At 37.0% G+C, this 21,088-nt stretch overlaps 1 protein-coding gene across 6 annotated transcripts in view; it reads right to left on the reverse strand.

The window, feature by feature from the left end:
- Window positions 1-372: 372 nt before the first annotated feature.
- LOC122564772 (histone-lysine N-methyltransferase EHMT1-like) overlaps window positions 373-21,088 on the reverse strand; it is a 142,846-nt gene continuing 122,130 nt past the window's right edge. For 5 of the 6 annotated variants that reach the window (XM_043719980.1, XM_043719978.1, XM_043719976.1 and 2 more), the window contains exons 21-27: window positions 20,644-20,788; window positions 13,933-14,010; window positions 13,502-13,617; window positions 11,754-11,840; window positions 7,295-7,373; window positions 2,476-2,651; window positions 373-1,140 (exon numbers count right to left, since the gene is read on the reverse strand). In XM_043719980.1, the coding sequence (XP_043575915.1) occupies window positions 957-1,140; window positions 2,476-2,651; window positions 7,295-7,373; window positions 11,754-11,840; window positions 13,502-13,617; window positions 13,933-14,010; window positions 20,644-20,788 (865 nt within the window). In that variant the 3' untranslated portion in view covers window positions 373-956. Of the gene's footprint in view, window positions 1,141-2,475; window positions 2,652-7,294; window positions 7,374-11,753; window positions 11,841-13,501; window positions 13,618-13,932; window positions 14,011-16,399; window positions 16,506-20,643; window positions 20,789-21,088 lie in introns of those variants that run through there. The other variant, XM_043719982.1, reaches the window with a different exon arrangement.

The following is a 21,088-nucleotide window of genomic DNA, read 5'->3' on the forward strand; positions in this document are numbered from 1 at the left end:
CTTTAAAAATAGTTTTAAACTTGCTACAGCATCCAAATGAAAAAATCCTTTGCCATACATTTAAGTGCCATCATTCCATGTCTTGTTTGTGTCACTTTATCACATTCTTCATTAATATTTTACACAGACTTGTCATAAATTGAACTACTCTGTAATTAGGTAAAAACAATGACTGCAGATGCTGGAAACCAGATTAGTGGTGCTGGAAGAGCACAGCAGTTCAGGCAGCATCCGAGGAGCAGTAAAATCGATGTTTCGGGCAAAAGCCTTCATCAGGAATTACTCTGTAATTAGGCATTATTGTTGTTTTCATTAGTCTGTAAAGTAATGTAATCACATCAGTTTAAAATAAGCATTTGCACACTTTGCAAATCTATTACGAACTGTTTTTATTTATAACATTTCAGCAAGATTTGCATACAAATTCAGAACACTAATGGATCAAGCATAAATGCCCTTAAAACCATTAAAAATTATAATGAATGCAAACAGTAATGTCTCTGTAAAGTTCTTTAAGTACTTGCACAAAAAAAAACTGACCTGCACTAAAGGACCTTGAAAAAGTTTATGCAAAATGGTATTTTTAATGTCCAACCATCACGCATCAACAGCAGATGGTAAATTCATAGTGACAAACTTGTACTACTTTACTATTACTAATACTACTACATGTAAAAAAATTTACTTGAATTCATGTTAAAAACAGGTTGTTCCTTTATACAATCTTGAGGTGAGTTTTACTTGGGTGTAAACTCTCACAATAATCAGCACCATAACTGTTGGCCCTCACTATAACAAAAGTTCAATTTATTAAATGTCCTATTGTCAATATCTAGACAGACAATTCGCAGGAAGAATTTCATCAGTACAGCTGAGCTAGTGCTCAAGACTCTGTTCACACAAGCAGAGCTATTTCTCTCAATTCAGCTCAATGTGGTCCAGGTTGAATTAGCATGTCAAGAAACATTGGCAGATGTGGCTGAGCTGGTGTCTGGGAGTCCATTTTGTTGTGCTTCTAGTTGAGACACTGTAGCTTGTCGTTGAGCAATGGCAGCAGCTGAATGCTTGCACTTCTCTGAACCACACTGACAGGTGAAATATTTACTCTTGATGTCCCAGAACCTGTCTCCATAATCAAATCTAAGAAATAAATACAGTAAGCTATTAGGAATGCCCCTTAGAAAAGTGAATGGTTACTGTAAAGCAAGACACTTCTGCCTCTGAGCAAACATTTTACTAACCAATGCCTATGGGATTAGGAGTATACCAGTTGATCAAATATTTCGATTAATCAATGTAAAAACACACACAGAGTAATAGGAATATAATGCAGGGGTATGTACATCATTGGTTTACCTTATTTACAGCATAAATTACTTAAATAATAACACAACTTTGCCTTAAATAAAACTTACTAGCAGAGAGCTTTCCCCATCCCATCCTCAACTGACTACTCAGACATCATAGAGATTGCGATAATACAGTCAACTTCTGCCCGCTCAGATAAAGATTTTTGTTGGTTTATTGGGAGCACCAGTTCAAACTAAGTTTGTTATTTTGTTTTCCAGACTAACTACAACATGATATTCATCACCAAACATATATTGAACACCACTTTTCTATTGCAGATGCCCATTTATCTGCATTTTGTTTACAGCAATATGATTGAAGGTAATAGAGAAGGATACAAATTGTTCCATTTTGAAAATGCAGCCTATTTTAAATAAATTACCCACAAAGTATCCCAAGAATGCCCCCTAACTTGATCCACAAACCTGAAATGAGGTAAGTTGGACTTCAGGTTATTTTTATAGATGCACCATAGAAAGCATCTTATCTAGATGCATCACAGCCTGGTGCAGCAACGCTCTGCCCAAGATGACAAAATATTAGAGAGTTGTGAATGCAGCCCAATCCCATCACAAAAACCAGCCTTTTTTCCACTGACACTGACTACACTTCCCGCTGCCTCAGGAAAGCAGCCAACAGAATCAAAGACCCCCTCCCACCCCAGTTATACTCTCTTCCACACACTTCCATCAGGCAGAAGATACATTTGTTTGAAAACACATGCCAACAGAGTTAAGAACAACCTCCCTCCCACTGTTATCAGACTTATAAAACGGACCTCCGTTTGCACCTTCTCTGCAGCTATAACCCTATATTCAGCATTCGCGGATTATCATGCAAAACAATACTTTCCACTTTATATTGGAACATGTGACAACAATAAATTAAATCAAAGCAAACTCCTATAATGCTTCACTATGACACTTCAAATTGAACCAAAATGTGCACTATCTGGCTTACAAAGAAAATCATTTCAAGACAGTTTAAGATGGAATTTATCCCTGAATTACAAAGGTCTTAATTTATGCTGCAGTGAAGAACTGCAGTTGGTTTCTAAGATATCCATTTTGTTGAAAATATTAAAACAAGCTCTTAGTTAAGAAAATCAATTTATTTAATATTTACCCCAGTTCCTCGCCAGATTTGATATCTCTGCTGCTGAAGAATGCAATTCTTGGGAAACGAAGATCTTGGTGTGACATGAAAACTCGCACAGGAATCAGATTTGGCTCACACAGATGGTTTATAAATCGGCTGACATTTCCATAGTAACGAGCATCAATGCAGTATACCTCCCCTTCCTAAAAATGAACCAAAAACCACATTATTGATTTGATTGCTTCTTCCCTCAAATCAAAAAGACTGGAAATATAATTACGCCATATTCAGAAAGATGATACTTAGAATGCACCATGTGAGATACTTCAGGGAATTGGGGAAATTCCCATGCATCTTAAATTCCAGAGGTTTCCTGAGGAGAAAATGTGTATGCAGTGAGTTGTATGTGATCTGAAATGCACTGCTTGAAAGGGTTGTTTAAGCAAATCTAATAGCAACTTTAAAAGAAAGAAATTAAATGCATAATTTAAAAGGAATAGATTTGCAGGCTATACAGAAGGAGCAAGGAAGTGGGAATAAACAAATACTTCTTCCAAAGAGCTGAAAAGATACAAAGCATTGAATAATTTGTTTATTGCTGTATGGTTCCTTGCGCTTACTTTCAATGGAAAGCTTGGTTTATCGATTTGGGTATTCCACTGTGAAGCACACCCCTCATTAAGACTAACTGAAGGTGCCAAAGTCACTATCAGGTTGTTATCCTGAAAGATGGATTTTTTGTAATCAAATGAAGAAATAATACATTTGAGTTGTCTCACAAATATAGAAGTGAATGATCAGAGCAAACAAAACAGAGAGTTGGATTTTTCAAGTAAGTTGAAAGCAAGGTTGGACGTGACTCTGGAATTATATTTTTAGCCACCTGTGGAAGAGGTTGGAACTGCAAACAGGAGAGAAATCAGGGTCAATTAAGGAGCTTACTGACACCACATCCTAACTGACAATGGGGGACTAGGGAAATCAGCCAGGACCCTGGTTAGGTGACCATGACAGGCTCACATTCTCTCTCTAAAGCTTATTTCCTTGTTTTCGTGAAAATCAATTGACTTCAACTTAGAATGGACGAATTCATGAGCACGCTTTGCGATTAGTTAAAAAATAACAGGATGACACTGAAGCTAAAACATCACTAATATGAAACCAAGATAAAACTATAGGGAAAAAAGAAATTATCAGCCAGAATTAAGTGTATTTATGCTTTAAACACACCTGCCATTCCTGACAAAAACTACAGGAAAGAAATACATCATCCAACATAACACAAGCTGCAAGGGACAGACATGGGCAACCGATTCATCTGATGGGTTCCTTTAGCAAAACGAGCAACTTCAGATCAGTGAGCTCAATTTGTAGAGATGTTTTAACATTTCAGTCTTACACTGCCTTGTATTCAAACCAACATTCAACCTATTTTTTAAAACACAACACAGATGCAGAAATAACGATTTCTTAGAAAACACTGGACAACTTTGATTTGCAGTGAACAGGACTATAAAATATTCAAAACATCAACTGTAACAATCAATCTTTACAACCATAAATTTTTAACTTTCAAAAAGAATCTGAATACCTGTAAAATTGTAGTTTTAGAAAGGTTATTGTTCAAATTTGAAATTGTCCTAGAGATACACTTATTTCCTTTTAGAATAATTTATTTTAGGGTCGATTTTAATTTGATGGTTGCTGAAAGTGTTAATCCCATTTGTAAAATTTCTCTTCAATTTCTTTCAATCTTTTATCTACAATAACATGTTTAGTGAACAAATTTTGAGTGTTGACGTTTTGGAAGCGGGGATGGAAGAAACCTTACATAATTCGCCCATCAGTATAATTTTTCTGGTTTCAGACAGTAGGGTTACTCATTATTCAATGGATCAACACATAAATTGCAAAAAGATTGCTTGATTTAAATGCATTTTATTAATTGGTTCTTTGCATTCTCATCAGAGTACCAGTAGCTACAAATTGGCACATCTACAAGGAATAACTAACACAACATTGGTCAACTTCAATTTAAATGCTAAGGTTTTAAATTTGAAAAAACGGTTGATTTCAATGCCATTTTGAGAATTTAAATTTTTAATGCTTTAAAACATTTGTCAACTGTTCAGCAAGCTTTAGAATGACGTCTCTCACACAGTCCTTTTTAGTAATAAACAGAAATGCACTTAACTTCCAAAATCATTCAGCACCACTCAAAAAATTAAATTGATATCACAGACATGAATGCCATATGGCTGATTAAATGCATTGTTTATTGTAACACACTTAACATAAATAAGCCAAAAGTTTGTCCACACCCTTTCCTTTTAATTGCTTGTATATTCCAAAACAAAGAAGTTCAAACAATCATAGCTACTACACTTTCCCTTATCACGACAGAGGGAGGGGAGGAACAGACAGACAGAGGGAGGGACAGACAGACAGACAAACAAAGAGACAGACAGACAGACAGATTTATGGCATAGGGAGGCTATTCAGCTCATCAAGTCCATGCCAGGGCCCCAAAAAACTAATCCAGACAGTTCCACTGCCCTGCTTGATCGCTGTAGTCCTACAAGGGTATTCCTTCACATGGTCATTCAAATCCCTTTTGATATCATTGATTCTGCTCCATGGGTAGCAAGTTCCTGGTTATTACCACTTGCTGTTTAAAGATATGTCCTAAAATATTAAATCAGCAACACCCTGTAACTAGACCTCATACCTTGTCAAACAGGACCTTTCTGAGGAAGAGTCACCCGTCCCAAAACATTAACTTTGATTTCTCTTCACAGATGCTGACAGATCTGCTGAGTTTTTCCAGCATTTTTTGTTTTAGCCCCTATACCATCTGCTAATGGAAAGATTTTCTGAGTCTCCCTTATCTAAACCTGTCATACTCTTGTACACTTCTATCACATTTTTCCTTTCAATCATATTTGTTTCAAGGGGAACAAACCTAGCCTTTCCAACCTAATCTTGTAACTAACTAAAACCCCTACTTCACAAACATTCTGGCAAATCTCCTCTGTACTTTCTCAAGGACTTCATATCTTTCCCGAAGTACAATGACCAGAAATGGCTGCAGTAGTTTAGTTGAGGCTTCACAGGAGCTTTAGAATGGTTCAGCATAACCTTTTTTTAAACTCAATGCTTCTATTTATGAAGCCCAAGATCCATCTGTCCTCTTAATTTAATGTATTTGTATAAAGTGTATGCACCTTGCTTTGTCGGTTAAGGAGTGCTGTTTCTGGCTATCTTACTGATCATCCTTGTTGATCCTACCTTGCCTATACTTGGAGTGTCTCTTCTTTAAAGGTCACTGATTGTCCTACCAGTTTCTCCTGTCATTTTCATTTTTTTTGTAACCACTCTTAATATGCTTTGCCACCTTCAATAATCTCGACAGAATTGTGCCATTAAATCTAAATTGCCTCTCACTAGCTGTCTATCAAAATACATCACTTCACACTTTTTTGTATTACAATTCCGTCTGCCATTTGTCTGCCCATTGTACTAGCCTAACTATATCCCATTGTTGGTATAGCCTCATAGTTACCATTATTTGCATTATCAGCAAATGTTGAAATTCCATATTCCCAGATCCAAGATATTTATATATATATATATATATATATATATATCAAAAAAATCACAGTGGTCCTAGCACTGATTCTCAGGGAACAATGTTGTCTATCACCCTTCAGTTCAAAAAAACAATCATCCACTGCTTTCTGCCCTTAAGCCAAATTTTTGTCCAATTTTACCCCAAATTTGTCTTAAATTTTTTTAAAAATCTTAAATGAGGAATCTTGTCAAATGCTTTCATAAAATCCATATATATAACATCCATAATTTTTCTTCATTGATCTATTCTGTTATTTCATCAGACATAGCGATATTAAAAAGATTGAGATACTAATTTTGGTGATATTATTAGTAGACTTAGCACTTACAATTTCTTTTAAAATTGTGCAAACAAACTTGCACATCAAATAATAAAAAGATTCCTTAGACTTTGGAATGAATGCAACATGTTAGTTTGGAATTTGTTTATAAACTATCAGCAAGATGGATCAGGTCATGACTAAAAATGAATATAACCCACACTCCATTTACGCTACTGAATTGTTCTATATTACTATGACAGTTTCCTTGTTCTTGCTAAAGGTGTTAACTTAGGTAATTACTACCATGCGTTGTTTTGCTACATCAAAAAATACATTAGAATATTACATGTCCAAATGTTATGGCCTGTTGTCACAACATTATGTCAACTGCATATCGTAATAATTTTCAATATCTATCATTTATCGAACTGCATAACATTGTGTTGACATTTGTAGGATGGGTCTACACAAGGCAATGGAACAATTTGATTAAATACATCTTTTTTTTCCCAGAAAATTTCTTCATCATTTATTTGACAGGATGGGTATTGCATTGTATCGTGAAAACACTCACGATTAAGTGACTGACAACAAATTTAAAAGCTTGTGTCTAAATGCTACAGCCCTTTCAATATGGTAATTTCTGCACTAACATTTATTCTACAATGAATATTGCCAAAATTCTTCTATCCTTATTGTTACCATGAATTGATTTATACTTCGTACACAAATTTAGAACAAGTAATGACAATGCATCAGGCTAAAGTGAATTGCAATTATGCAGTTTTATCATCCAAATTATTTTTGCTCACTGTCTTGACTGAAAAATGGAAAACCTTCAAGATTTGGGAGTCAACTTTAAATAAACTGATTTGTTAACCATAATGCAATGCAGCTGTAACACAGAAATAATCACTGATCTGACACAGGTCTTCTGACAAAGTAATAAGTACCTTATTATCGAGGTCAAAAAGATAGGAGTCATCTTCTCGGACATCTGCCTCTGCATCAGTTATAAGTTCCCCAACATATCTGGACAAAGAAAAGGCATTGTTTCACAAAAAATGTTTTCACTGATAAACTAATACTGGTACTTTACTGTGAAACACAATTCAGGCAAAATGGTTAAAGGAATGTATAATCGCTTACAATATCTGGTCATCAATGCTGCTTCACATTCATTTCCTGATGGACTGATATCTCAGAAAAACAGTACTTTCAAATGAAGACCTTAAAAGACACATTGGTGATGGACATACCCGAGAATGTTCTCAAATGGATTCTACTTCTGACATTTGAAGAAAGATAATCTAGATTAATGAAATGCAACTCAAGGCAGGCTACGAAGTAATTAAACCAGGAGAAAGGGAGGAATGTTCCCAGCCCTGAACCACATAGGCAATGGTCAGTCACTTGGGAAAATAGTGAGACCTGCAGAAAAGCAATTCTCAATATTGAGAAAGCAATATTTGATTCTGTAACTAGTTTTTGAATAGCGAGATGAAAATTTCACTGGTGAGTGGCGAGAGCACTAATTGGGTGACCATCTGTGTGGAGTTTGCACATTCACTGTGTCTGCAAAGATTTCTTCCAGGTGCTCAGGTTACCTTCCACAGTCCAAAAACGTGTAGGTGAGATGGACTGGCCATGTTAAATTGTCCCTAGTGTCCAGGGGTATGTAAGTTAGGTGGATTGGCCATGGGAAAAATGCAGGGTTAGATGGATAGAATAGGTCTGGGTGGGATATTCTTCAGAAGGTCAGTGTGAACTTGATTAGCCAAAAGGCCTGTTTCCCAGCTGTAGAGATTCCATGCCTCTAATTGCATGTATTAGCTAGTCATTTGTACCTAATGTCATTAGTACTAATCTCAAATGTACATCACTGATAAATATTTTACTATTCTCCTATGCACCGAACAGAAACTATCAGGCAACAATGCCCCACACAGAAGTCATAACAGGTGAGTTTAACACAACATTTCCCTCTCCAAGCCTTAACCTTAGACTGTAGTCCACAATGTCTTGGGGTATTCTCCAAATGCTGCAGCCACCCACACTCCCAGTCCACAAAGGTTAACAGTGGACATGTAACGGCCTCTCTGCAGCCTCAGGTTTCAAATCTGACCCACTCTGAATGTAGGTTTGCACACTGAGCTAGAAGGTTCGTTTTCAGATGTTTCGTCACCATACTAAGTAGTAGCATCATCAGTCAGCCTCCGGATGAAATGTCTGAAAATGAACCTTCCAGCTCAGCGCGCAAACCTACATCAAGAACCTCAACCTGAGCTACAAATCTTCTCAAAACTTGCTGTCCCACTCTGTTTACCACTTCAAAACTGCACTTTGGAGTCCACACTTGTTTTTAAACATTGAAAAAATGCGTATTGAACATTTGTATGATAAATAAAATTATTATATAAACAACAAGAGCTTCTTCTTCCTCTATTACAATGACGAAAAACATGAACATAATAGTGAGTGAATAGCATAAATATATAATTTAAAATAACTAAACAGAAGCAATGGAATCAACTGAGCTTTCTCTGACAACATGTCGAAAGCATTATAATTTGCAAATCTCCAGATGTACAAATCATGAATATTCATTTTCTCAATATTTATTCTTGTAAAAACAAAACTGAACACAAACACTAATCCTCAAAGTTAAAAATCACACAACATTAGGTTATGGTCCAACAGGTTAAATTGGAAGCACACTAGCTTTCGGAGTGTCGCTCCTTCATCAGGTGATAGTGGAGCGACACTATAAATGGTATTAAACATTAACTTCTGTGTTATAAAGATTACTTTGAAAAGAGAGAAAAAAAGGTTGAAGGGACACATAAACAGGCTAAATATTGGTAATTTTAACTATTTGTAAGCATGAGGATAAATATCAAAACAGATTAATTGGACTTAATAGCCTGTTCCCATGTTCTAATTCCCATGTACACATATTACTTTCTTGTCATTTCAATACAAGTATGTGCTACAAAATAAAGTTAAGTTTCAAAATACATTAGCATTTGAGTAAGTCTATCAGAAATTAGTGGCTCTAAAGAGATAACAAACGATTGGGATTTTCTGAACGATATTTGATTCCATAGGTCAAAATCATGTTATAAAAGGGGTACACAGAATGCACTTTACAGACCACTTTGAGATTTACAAAAACAAAATGGTTTTCAAACATAGCTATGTGCTTTAAGTATAATGGCAGCATCTTTTGTCCATGTTCCATAGAAATTTCCCAATAATTTCCCAATACTAAGAAAACGTGCAATGGAAAAATCAAACTTGAAAATTTTATTCATTCCTACTGACATCAATTAACTGGTCAATCAAGGTAAAAGTCTGACAACTCAAAGTAAATTTCTCCTCGGCTAGATACAACTACCCATTATTTTCCTCTCATCAATTTAAGTAATTCTAATGCGCAATGGAAATATTCTTATGAACTGTTGTTTTTTAAAAAAGGTTTGAAGTCTCAGCTTCATTAGTAATAAAATTAGTTCATATCACAAACTTTGTTTTATTCAAGAAATGTAGGCATTGCTCGTTGAGCTAATATTTATTGCTCATTCCCGATTGCCCTTCAGAAAGACGGCAATGAGCTACCTCCTTATTCCGCTGCACACCATTAAGTTTAAATACTCTTACAGTGCTGCTTGGGTAAGAGTTCCAGAATTTTGACCTAGTGACAGTGAAGGAATGGTCACTAGGCAAGTCACAATGGCAAATGACTCAGAGGGGAACTTGTCAGTGGTGCTGGCGGTCCCATCCATCTGCTGCTATTATCCTTTTAGGTGGTAGTGGTTGTAGGTTTGGAAGGCACTGTTTAAGAACTCTGGTGAATACCTGCAGTGCATCTTGTAGATGATATACATTACTCCAACTGAGCATTGGTTGGGGAGAGAATGAGTGTTTGTGTATGTAGTCATGGATCAAGCAGACTGCTTTGTTCTGGATGGTGGCCAAGCTTCCTGAGCTTTGTTGGAGCTGCACTAATCCAGGAAAGTGGACAGTACTCCACCAAAACTCTTAAGATTTGCCAAATAAATGATTAGCAGCTCTTGGAGTCAGGAGGTGAATTAATCGCTACATGTTTCATAGCCTCTGACCAGCTCTTGTCACTACATTACTCACATGGTTAAGTCTAGTTCAGTTACTGATCAATGCTAGCCCTTAGGACATTGACAGTGGGGGAATTCAGTGATGGGAATGCCATTAAATTCAAAGGGACAATAGTTAGAATCTCGTGTTCAAAATTATTATTTGCTAGCACTTATGTGGCAAATATGTTACTTCCCACTTGTCAGCCCAAATGTGGATATTATCCAGGTATTATTGGATTTAGACTTGGGCAGTTTCAGTATGAGTCACCACAAGTGGTGCTAAACACTCTGCAATCATCAGCAAACATCCCACTTCCGTCCTCCTGATGGAGGGAAGGTCATTGATGAAACAACTGAAGGTGGTTGGGCCTAGGACATTACACTGAGGAACTCCTGCAGAGATATCCTGCATCTGAGATGACTGACCGCTAATAACCAGAGCCATCTTCTTTTGTGCCAGTCTATCTCCAATCAATGGAGAGTTTTACTCGGGCTCCTTGATGCCACACACAATCAAATGCTGCTTGGATTTCAAGTGAACACACTCTCACTCGAGTAAAGGTGAGGGAAAGTTATTGAAAGTAAACGGCAGCAAACTTACTTACCATGCCAACAGTAGGGAACAAAGTCAAAGTCTGATTACACAAAAATGTACAAGATTGAAAACTGAACATCAAAAACACACAAGTAAATCATACAAATATAAGCACAGAAAGTAAAAGAGAAACAAGTTAGTGCTGAATGAATTTAAATGGCTGTTGCTACGTACAGGTCTTCCCTAATATAAACTCACAATAAGACTTCTATTACAGCTAACAAAAATATAAGGACAGTTTTGGTTAATTTTACTTGAACCTTGAGTGTCAGAAACTTAAAATGCAATCTTTAAAATGGTATTCTGGAGTTTTGGTAAATTAATCTAGGGTAAGACATGTTTCACAGCCTTACGTTTCTGCAAGTTATACCTATACCTTTCATTTCCTTCAGCACAGCGTAATTCAGGTACTGTTTTTTTTAAAAAAAGGACAATGCACCTGACCTATGGAAGAAGAGCTTCATGGACCAAACAACTATGCACCATTGTATACACTTTCTCATATTGTTTTGACTTAGGATGGCTAGAACATCACCTTCACCTAACATCAAAGACTTCCACAGGTTAGTAGGTAAGTAAAAACAGTACAGATGTAGCATTTTGACGTAATAGCATTGAAATTATTTTCACTTAAACAGGAAAATTCACCAAAAATAAAGCATTCTTAATACGTAACAGCAACCAGAGACGTCCAATACTTACTCGCAGATAAAATGACCCTTGGGAATGTCCTGCAATGATCGAACACCCCATCCCATTCTGTTTGTACGATAGATCTGTAATCGAACTCTGAAAAAGAGGACAAAACAGAATAAGGAAAAATATTTGTAAACAATGTGCAATTTTAAGCAAAGTTTGGCAGAAAGATTTGAAAAGTTTCCATGTTTCAGATTAGCCAGCTATTCAACACAATGTTGTTTGTGAACTCCTGCTGTGTGCAAAATAGCTACTGCAGTTGCACATACAACAGGTCATGCATTTCAAAGTAATTTGTTTTTTGTGAAAGTAATAAGACACTAATAAATGTAAGACTTTTTGCAGTAAACAAAGGCCATCAATTTTACTCATTACATTTCAAAGGAAAACTTATTTTTCAGATGCTACACGAAGTGTGTAGTTTGAAAAGGGATATTTATGTGCTTGAATGTTTCATTACAATCCACGTTGAAACCAATTTCAACACGTAAAATTACTGTGAGAAATTAATCATAAAATGAGAAATAACTACAAAAAACAACTTCTTGGCAAAGCACAGCCAAATGTGAACACACTTGAAAGAAAAGCGAGCATTTTCTTTCCTGCCAGTCACAAAATGGGAAATTAATATTGTTTCGCAAATGCTGAAAAAGAATGTGGCTTGTTGCAGAGCACTTCAGATTGCATAATAGTAGTCACACCATACAGCTCAGTTCAATTTTATTATGACCAAAGTCATTGTAATTTTCTAAAAATGAGAGGCACTGGTTACAGAAGTGCTGCTTTGTACTGTTTAAACATAGGCTGATACATCTGTACAACTTGAAAAGTTAAACCATTGTTTCAACACAAAGTTGTCCTTACAGTTTCATTTAATAATCCATTTGATCTTAATGTGAATGAGCTCTTTGCTGAAGCGTGACTGCCTCACAAAGACATGCCACACATTTATGAATAACATAATCAGCTTTCCAGTATACACTGCAAATATTCAAACACAGAAGTAGGGATGCCTTTATATAATGGAGTTAAAAAATTCACAACACCAGGTTATAGTCCAACAGGTCTATTTGGAAGCACTAACTTTCGGAGCATTGCTCCTTCATCAGCTACCTGGTGTTGTGAAATTTTTAAGTTTGTCCACCCCAGTCCAACACCAGCACCTACACAACATTTCTATAACTGCACAGGACTTATGTTAAACCGATCCTAGGAAAATCGTTGTTTTCGTCACCTTACATAAAAGACATACTTGCATTGGAAGCAGCTCAGAGAAGATTCACTGTGCTGATTCCTGTGATGAAAGGAGTTGTCTGATGAGGAAAGACTGGGCAGAATGACCCTATACTCACTGGAATTCAAAAGAATGAAAGGTAAGCTTGCTGAACGCACAAACTCTGAAAGGGTCTGACAGGTAAATGCGGAGAGGAGCTTTCCTCTCATGGGGAAATCTCTGAGGGCACACCTTAAAAATATCAGATCCCCATGTAAGAGGGAGATGATGAGGAATTTCTCAGTCTATAAAACGGTCTTTCACAGAAAGCAGTGGGGGTTAGGTGATTGACTACATTCAAGTCTGTGTTAAGACAGATCTTGAATCAACAAGGAAGTTGAAGATTTTGTGTAAATGAGGAAGAAAGTGGAGTTGAGGACACAATCAGAACAGGGGGACCAGGCTTGATGACTGACTGCCCTAGATCTATGATTTTATAATCTTCATGAATTTCAGTAAACCACAATAAATCCTGCCTGACCTGATTCCATTTTGCACCACACGATTTTTACATGTCCTCCAACATCCACAGGCGTGGTTACACTCAAAGATGAGTGGAGGTTCCAGCATGTTGAATTCTGGAAGAAGTCGTCCATCCTGAAAATACAAAGCATACTGCAGTGATATTTTCAACTTTGATGAGTGACTGACAAAGTGATTAACAGCTCAAACCATAATGCATTCCTTCCAACAGTTTAACCTCTTCAACACAAGTTTAGCTTTGAGCAATTCTTCAGCTTAACAACATTAAACAAATGCCATCACTGATTATAGGATAGAAATGGAAACACACCTGAGGAATAACCAAGTTCTACAGTATCAAAACAATTTGAAGTGCGAAGAAAACAATTACAGTTTCCATAAAGGGATTTACAGCAAAAGATTTTTCTCAACTGAAACTATTTTGCTTACCTGGTCATACCAGCAACGTATACTTAGTTGGCCACACATGCAGTTACTAGAGGAGCAGTCATCCTCGCAAAAACAGTACTGCACAGAGATTAAAGAGACAAAATTACCTTTGGAGAGTCCACCAATGATAAGACATAAACAAAAATTAAATCTGTAACTAATTTTAAAATCAATTATGCTAAGGTGATACAGAATTAAAATAATTTGTCATTCAGACAATTAAGCTTTGGGTTAGTTAAAATAAATTTTGCACCATGGCATTTGATTGTACATTGAAATGAGGTACCATGCATTTGCTAAAAGACAACTGGGCTATTTATTTAAAAAAAACTTTATTTTCCCTCCTTTGAATTTGGCAAATTCACTGCTCACATTAAACTATGGAGTAATATTTAATGTCACAACAAATGATCACAAGCTCAATTAATCCTACATGATGCAAATCCACCTGCAAACCGGAGGAAGAATACCTCATCTTCTGCCTCGGAAGCGTACAACCACACAGCCTCAACACTGAGTTCACCAGTTTCCAAATCTCCCCAGCCCCCCACACCATCCAGGTCCAACCCTCCAACTTGGCACTGCCCATTTGCCCAGGCCTACTTGTTCATCTTCCTTCCCAGCTATCTGCTCCACCCTTCCCACCAACCTCACAATCACCTCCTACTTGCATTCACCTATCGCCATCCCACCTACCTTTCCCCAGCCCCACCCCTTCCCCCTATTTATTTCTCAGACCCCTTGCCCCTCCCCAATCCTGAAGAAGGGCCCTGCCCAAAATGTTGACTCTCCTGCTCCTCAGATGCTGCTTGACTTGCTGTGCTTTTCCCAGCACCACACTTCATCAACTCTGACTCTCCAGCATCTGCAGTCCTCACTATCTCCTGATGCAATTTAGCCAGGCATACTAAACATGATTCAAGTGCAGCATCAATACTTTAAAAATGCCCTTTTTGATGGCCAAAGTTTTCCTCATCATGAATAATTGTTACTTGGTAGAAAAACTGGACCAAATTCCCTAGGCCTCAGCTAATTTTGCTAAATAGTCAGTTTGCTAATTTCCGGATGGAATTCCTTGATCCTTTGTGAAAGAGTAAATAGATAATCTGAATCCTAAGCACAATCTAAGCACAGAATCTTGAAGGCTAGTCTCAAATTCACTAGAGAAGCAAATCAATTTATCTGGACATATTTGAATCTCCAAAGTTCCAAATCCTTCCCTGAAATCCAACCAGCCACTCAGCACTGGTTACAAGTTTTCTTTAAAAAACACAGCAAAAATAAATTCCATTGGCAGTCAGAATTAACTAGCTTTTAAAAAAGTAACACATTCCCGAAGACAGAACTGAGGATGGATATTCCTCCAGTACACTGATAACTATCATAAAAACAACCACATGTGCAAACTCCCTATTAATATCCACGCTTTCAATTTTTTCAGCAATATTGGCATTGAATATTCACCAGTTAGGTAGAAAATGTGAAACCACATTTTTAGTACGGTTCCCAGTGAAGGTATTTAAAAGCACAATTTCTGAAATAAGTCACTATTTGAAATTGTTATCAGGGCAATTATCAAAAATCACTTCCATTAATATCAGCCCGTGATAGAAGCATCAATAATCCATCCTCAGAAAAAGTTTACCATTTTTTTAACCATAATTTAACATCTCAATTTGGAGGTACTACTTCATCAGTTTGAAATTGCTCTAATAGACAAATGAATTTACACATACATTTTTACTTCTTCAAAAAAATGTTGGAACCTTTGTAAAATGATGTGTTACAAATGTCAATGAGTAAATGACTTACTTAAAAAGTTATCACATTGGGGGGGTGGGAGGGGAGAGGAGGCGGGGGTGGCAGCAGGTCCTATGGCAGAAAGAAAGGTCACACCACAGTTCCGGGGGCAAAAGCCTTCTGGAAAGAGGTAATTGAGGATGCATGCAATAAGTTGGGAGTCAGTTTAATAGTTACCCAGAACTTGAGACAGTTATCTATGTATCTTTTAATTATCTAACTTTTGTGACTATAAATTTACCTAACTGCAGCAGAACCCTTTGAATTCCACCAAATAAGAATAGATACTTTCAGGGCAGTTCCAGGCATAGGGGATCGCCCATTGGAATCTTAAAATCTCCCAGGAAAATTCTTTGGAGGCTGCTGCATTGAAGATTCTGGGGGACCCCAATACACAACTCCAATCTATACTGTAGAATTAACTACTGGGCCATTGGAAAATCCAGACCATTTATGTATTCACAATATTTACTCAAGACTCATCACTGATGTTTGGCCCCAAAGAAAAATCAAAGAATGCAATACTGTGTGAAATAGTACATCAATCTGCAACTCAACCTGTTGTTCTAAGAACCTTGAAAACCTGTTAAGCAGTTCAGTGGATTAAATCCCAAAAAGAAAATCTTTCATCCCTACTTAAGTGGCAGGAAAGATGCTTCAAACTGACCTTCATGCTTTACTCTCCTGTCATTTCATTCTTCCCTTTTGCTCTCCTCTGGCAGGTGATTTAGAAAACACAATCCCTCCAGTTTTCTAATGTTCCTCCAACAAATCTATGGAGGCACAAGAAAACATAGGATCACAGGAGTTCAGAACAGAAGTAGACCATTAAGCCCTTTGAGCCACCCTGCCACCTATTAAATAAGATCATGGTTGATCTGGTTGTAGCCTTAATTTAAAGTTCTCAGCAGCCTTCACAAACCTTTACTGCAACTTAAAAAGAATTGAGTTTTTACTGCTTTCCAGGAAAGAGAAATTCGGACTTATGACCTCTTAAGTAAAGAAAAAAACTAATCTGTCTTCAAATGGAGGCATTTTATTCTTAAACTGGTTATCTAGTTCTAATCTCCCCCACAAGAGGAAATATCCAGTTGGTATCCACCCAATCAAGTCCCCTCAAGATCGTAGGTTTAAATACGATCATGTCTCATTCTCGTAAACTCTAATGGGTATAGATCTAAACTGTTCTATCCTTCTTCACAAGGTAAAAACTTCATCCCAGGAATGAGTCATGTGAACGTTTTTTTGAACTACTTTTAACACAATTATCATTTTTCTCAAAAAAAGGAGACCAAATCTGTACAGAATACAAAACATTGTACAGATAGAGCTTTATCAAGACACTATTTCAACGAGCTACATCCCACTGCAGCACCCAAGAACCACAAAAGGCAGAAGAAAAATATCTATACAATGTCTTCTAGAAAAACAGGTACCGAATAAACACAATCTGCCGATTCCTCAGAAACAAGCAGACACAACGCAACCAAAAACTACAGCCACATTACCTTACATCACAGACATATCAGAAATGACTTCCAGACTACTCCGACCCCTTGGCATCATGGGAGCCCACAAACCTGCCAACACACTTAAACAGCGACTAATGAACCTAATGGATCCATTAGATACCACCAGCAAAACTACAAGATACCATGCAAGAACTGTTAAAAAAAAACACTACAAACTAGCAAGAAATTTGCCACCAGGATACATGAATACGAACTAGCCTCCAAAAGACAGGATCCACTGTCACTAGTTTCCATACATATAGACAAAGAAGGACACCACTTTGGCTGGGACAACACACACATTCTAAGACAGGTGAAACAAAGACACGCGTGAGAATTATTAGAGGCATGGCATTCTAACCAAACTCCATCAATAAACACATCGATTTAGATTCTATCTCCCTTTGAAAAAAAAGAGCCGGAAATGACATCACCCACTTGAAGAAACCAAGACCTATAAATAGAGAAGCGGGATAAAACCACCAGCACTTCACCAGAGACTCTCACTGATGATGTTATCTAGTATGGTGATGAAACGTCTGAAAACAAACCTTCAGGCTCAAGCGAGCTAACTTATGAACTTATCATCAACTTGAGCTACAAATCTTCTCAAAAATCGCTAAGAATTCTAGTCTCGACACTTACAAGGTGACGAAATTTCTTATCATCTCCTTCTTGACTGCTACAGACCATTTGCTGCAGGTTGATCCACAACACTATCAGGGAGAAATGTCCTGCATTTTGTACAAGCAACACCAAAGAAGTGGGAACATATTTTCAGTTCGGGATCATGTGCATCTTGAAGATGAAAGTGCAGGTGATGGTCTTCGTGTTTGTGTGTCACCCTTGAGCTTCTAGATGATTGTGTTGTGGGTTTCGAAGGTGCTGCCTAAACAGCTTTGCAATATTTCTGTAGTCCATCTTGTAAATGGTATACACTGCTGTTACTGAACTTCAGTCATGGAGGAAATAAATGTTAGCAGATGGAGTGTCAATCAAGCAGGCTGCTTTGTCCTGGATGGTTTCAAGTTTTCCGAATGCTGCTGGAGCTACACTTATCCCAACAGATGGGGAGCATTCTATCACTCTCCTGACTTGCATCTTGTAGATGGTGAACAGATTTTGGAGAGTCAGGAAGTGAGTTACTTGCTGCAGAAACCCTAGCCTCTGAGCTGCTTCTGTAGCCATAGTACTTAAATGGCTAGTCTAGTTCAGTTTCTGGTCAATGCTGACCCTCACAACGTTGACAGCGATTGCTATAAACTAACTTTTAACCTGTTTAAAGGAAAAGCTTGACTGCTGATCTACATTAGATTTGATTAGATTCCCTACAGTGTGGAAACAGGCCCTTCGACCCAACCAGTCCACACCCCCTTCCAAAGAGTAACCCACCTAGACGCATTTCCCTCTGACTAATGCACCTAACACTATGGGCAATTTAGCATGGCCAATTCACCTGACCTGCACATCTGTGGACTGTGGGAGGAAACCAGAGCACCTGCACAAAACCCATGCAGACATGGGGAGAATGTGCAAACTCCACACAGACAGTCACCCAAGGCTGGAATTGAACCTGGAACCCTGGTGCTGTGATGCAGCAGTGCTAGCCACTGAGCCACGATTGGTTTGAATCATACAAATTAAAAGTAAAATAAACAATTAATTAAGTTCACGACCATGCGGTGGACTCACCTGGTGATCTTGACAATGAAATAACGTTTATGTGGGATATGAAACTGAAATTGCGTGAATGATCTGTGATTCCTATGCCATGGAAATTCTTATTAATCGTATGTATAGAATAAAAAGTGCTACACAATCGCATCATGTTAGCTTAGAGTGTACAACAACTAATTTGTACAAATTATAGACAGTATATTCAGTGTCAACCAATATATGAAAACTCTTGAATAGCCATTCTAGTTTTCACGTTTTTGACTGTTTGGGATATTGCAGCATTTCTTTGAAGTAATGACAATTCAGCAACTATGTGATAACTTTTATTAACAATATGAAGTTGCTTTAATGCAAGTTTAATCATAAGTTAAGAATTACGACTTCAAATAATAGCCAATAGCTCTTGACAAATGCATGGTAACAACCAACTTAGTTAAGCAGCAAAAATGATGGAAACCAAAACTGCAGATACATATCTTATTAACATATACATAAAAGGCAAAATTATATTAGGTGGCAGATCCATTATGTCACTTCTATTCTGTGAAATATTACTTCAAGGTTTAGTTAATCTTTTTGTGTACTGAAGTAGAATTTTAACACAAAACCATCTTCCTCTTTTTAGGCAAGAACGTTGCCAATTATTAATCCTAGTCCTATAATCCCCAGTTCTATTCTGTATTAATGGAAAGATAACACCGTTTCTATATTTAATCTTTTTCCAGTATAGGACAATCTCTACTTATGGGATAAGTGTACGGAAATTCACAATGTTGTGAAGGCTAACTGCCAAATATAGTTAAGTATAATCAAGTACAATTGGAAAATTCATGTCAAGAATGTACTAAGAAAAATCTCAGAATGACTTTCAACATCCCTCATGCCATCAATATTTTTAAAATAGAAAATAGTCAAGATAACTTTTGTTTGCTACATGACACCTTCTAAAGTTCTGAGGTAGTACAACTGACATTAACCTCTTGAATGAAGTATTAAGAAAGAAAAGACACTGGCTCCTACTGCCTATTTTTTATTTTTGGATACTTAAGTTAAAGATTATGGTCAAGACTGCAGGATTTTGGATTAAAAGTTAACAACCAGGCTTTATATAAAATCAGCATTCAACGTTCACTTGCGAACCAACCAATCAGCACCCTCCTGTCACATATGTCGGTTCTCCCCTTGAATGCATATTCTTGCAAAACGTCCTAATGAGTGCAAGGTAAAAATGTGCTAATGCTTCATCTCTTCCCGGATATAATTCTTCTAATGCAAGAACTGGAGTATATTAATTTTGGTAAGTTTTTTTCTGTAAAATTGTCAGTTGGGCTCAATTACAGTACAAATATTGCCCACAGTTTACAGCTGATTTATAGCTCTTCATTTTCCCAATTTAACTAAAGGTGGATTCATAATTTTGTTTTTTAAAATGTATATATGAAAGTTTGGAATGTGGATAACATTTGCAAGGTAGTATCTATCACCTATATCCAACCACTATAATGGCAATGAACCAATTGCAGTGTTGAATGGGGTCAATGAGGGTCTTGGGGATACTTGGGTCAGTCGAGGAAGAGACAGCAGGCATATTTCCTAGAAGATCCTTAACAAATCACTTTTTTTAAAAATGACAACTCATACTTTCATTATGTTCTTTGCTGCTCAGATTTCTATTGAATTCAGTAATGCAAACTGCCTTTGAAGCGTTGAACTCATAACATACCTGCAAATGTGTGATGTTCCTATCAATGTTCATTGGAGATGTTACACAGTTTTGGGAAACATATTTATAGTCATTTGGACAAGGTTCTTCATCAACACCATTGACACATGGAATTGGCACACGTTCATAACCTCGACCAATATCTCTGTTAGGTGCATTTTGAAGAAAAGAACATTTTCTTGTTGAAGGCACATCAATGAGCAAAACAATTTTAACAAGTATACAACTAGAAAGGTTATAGTGAAGACAAAAAGACATATACAAACAAACTTGTTTTCAATTTCACAGTTTTGCAAAGTACTAATTGAACTGGTCTTAAAAAAATATTCAGGAATTTGTCTGACTGCAACAAGAATTTAGCTACATAGCGATGAAGATATATCACACAAATCATCATGGAATTTTGTTTCTAAATTGATAAAACTTGTTCAAATCAATTGCTGTC

Source organism: Chiloscyllium plagiosum, chromosome 30, assembly GCF_004010195.1.
Source record: "Chiloscyllium plagiosum isolate BGI_BamShark_2017 chromosome 30, ASM401019v2, whole genome shotgun sequence".
In the NCBI taxonomy this organism is placed as follows: domain Eukaryota; kingdom Metazoa; phylum Chordata; class Chondrichthyes; order Orectolobiformes; family Hemiscylliidae; genus Chiloscyllium; species Chiloscyllium plagiosum.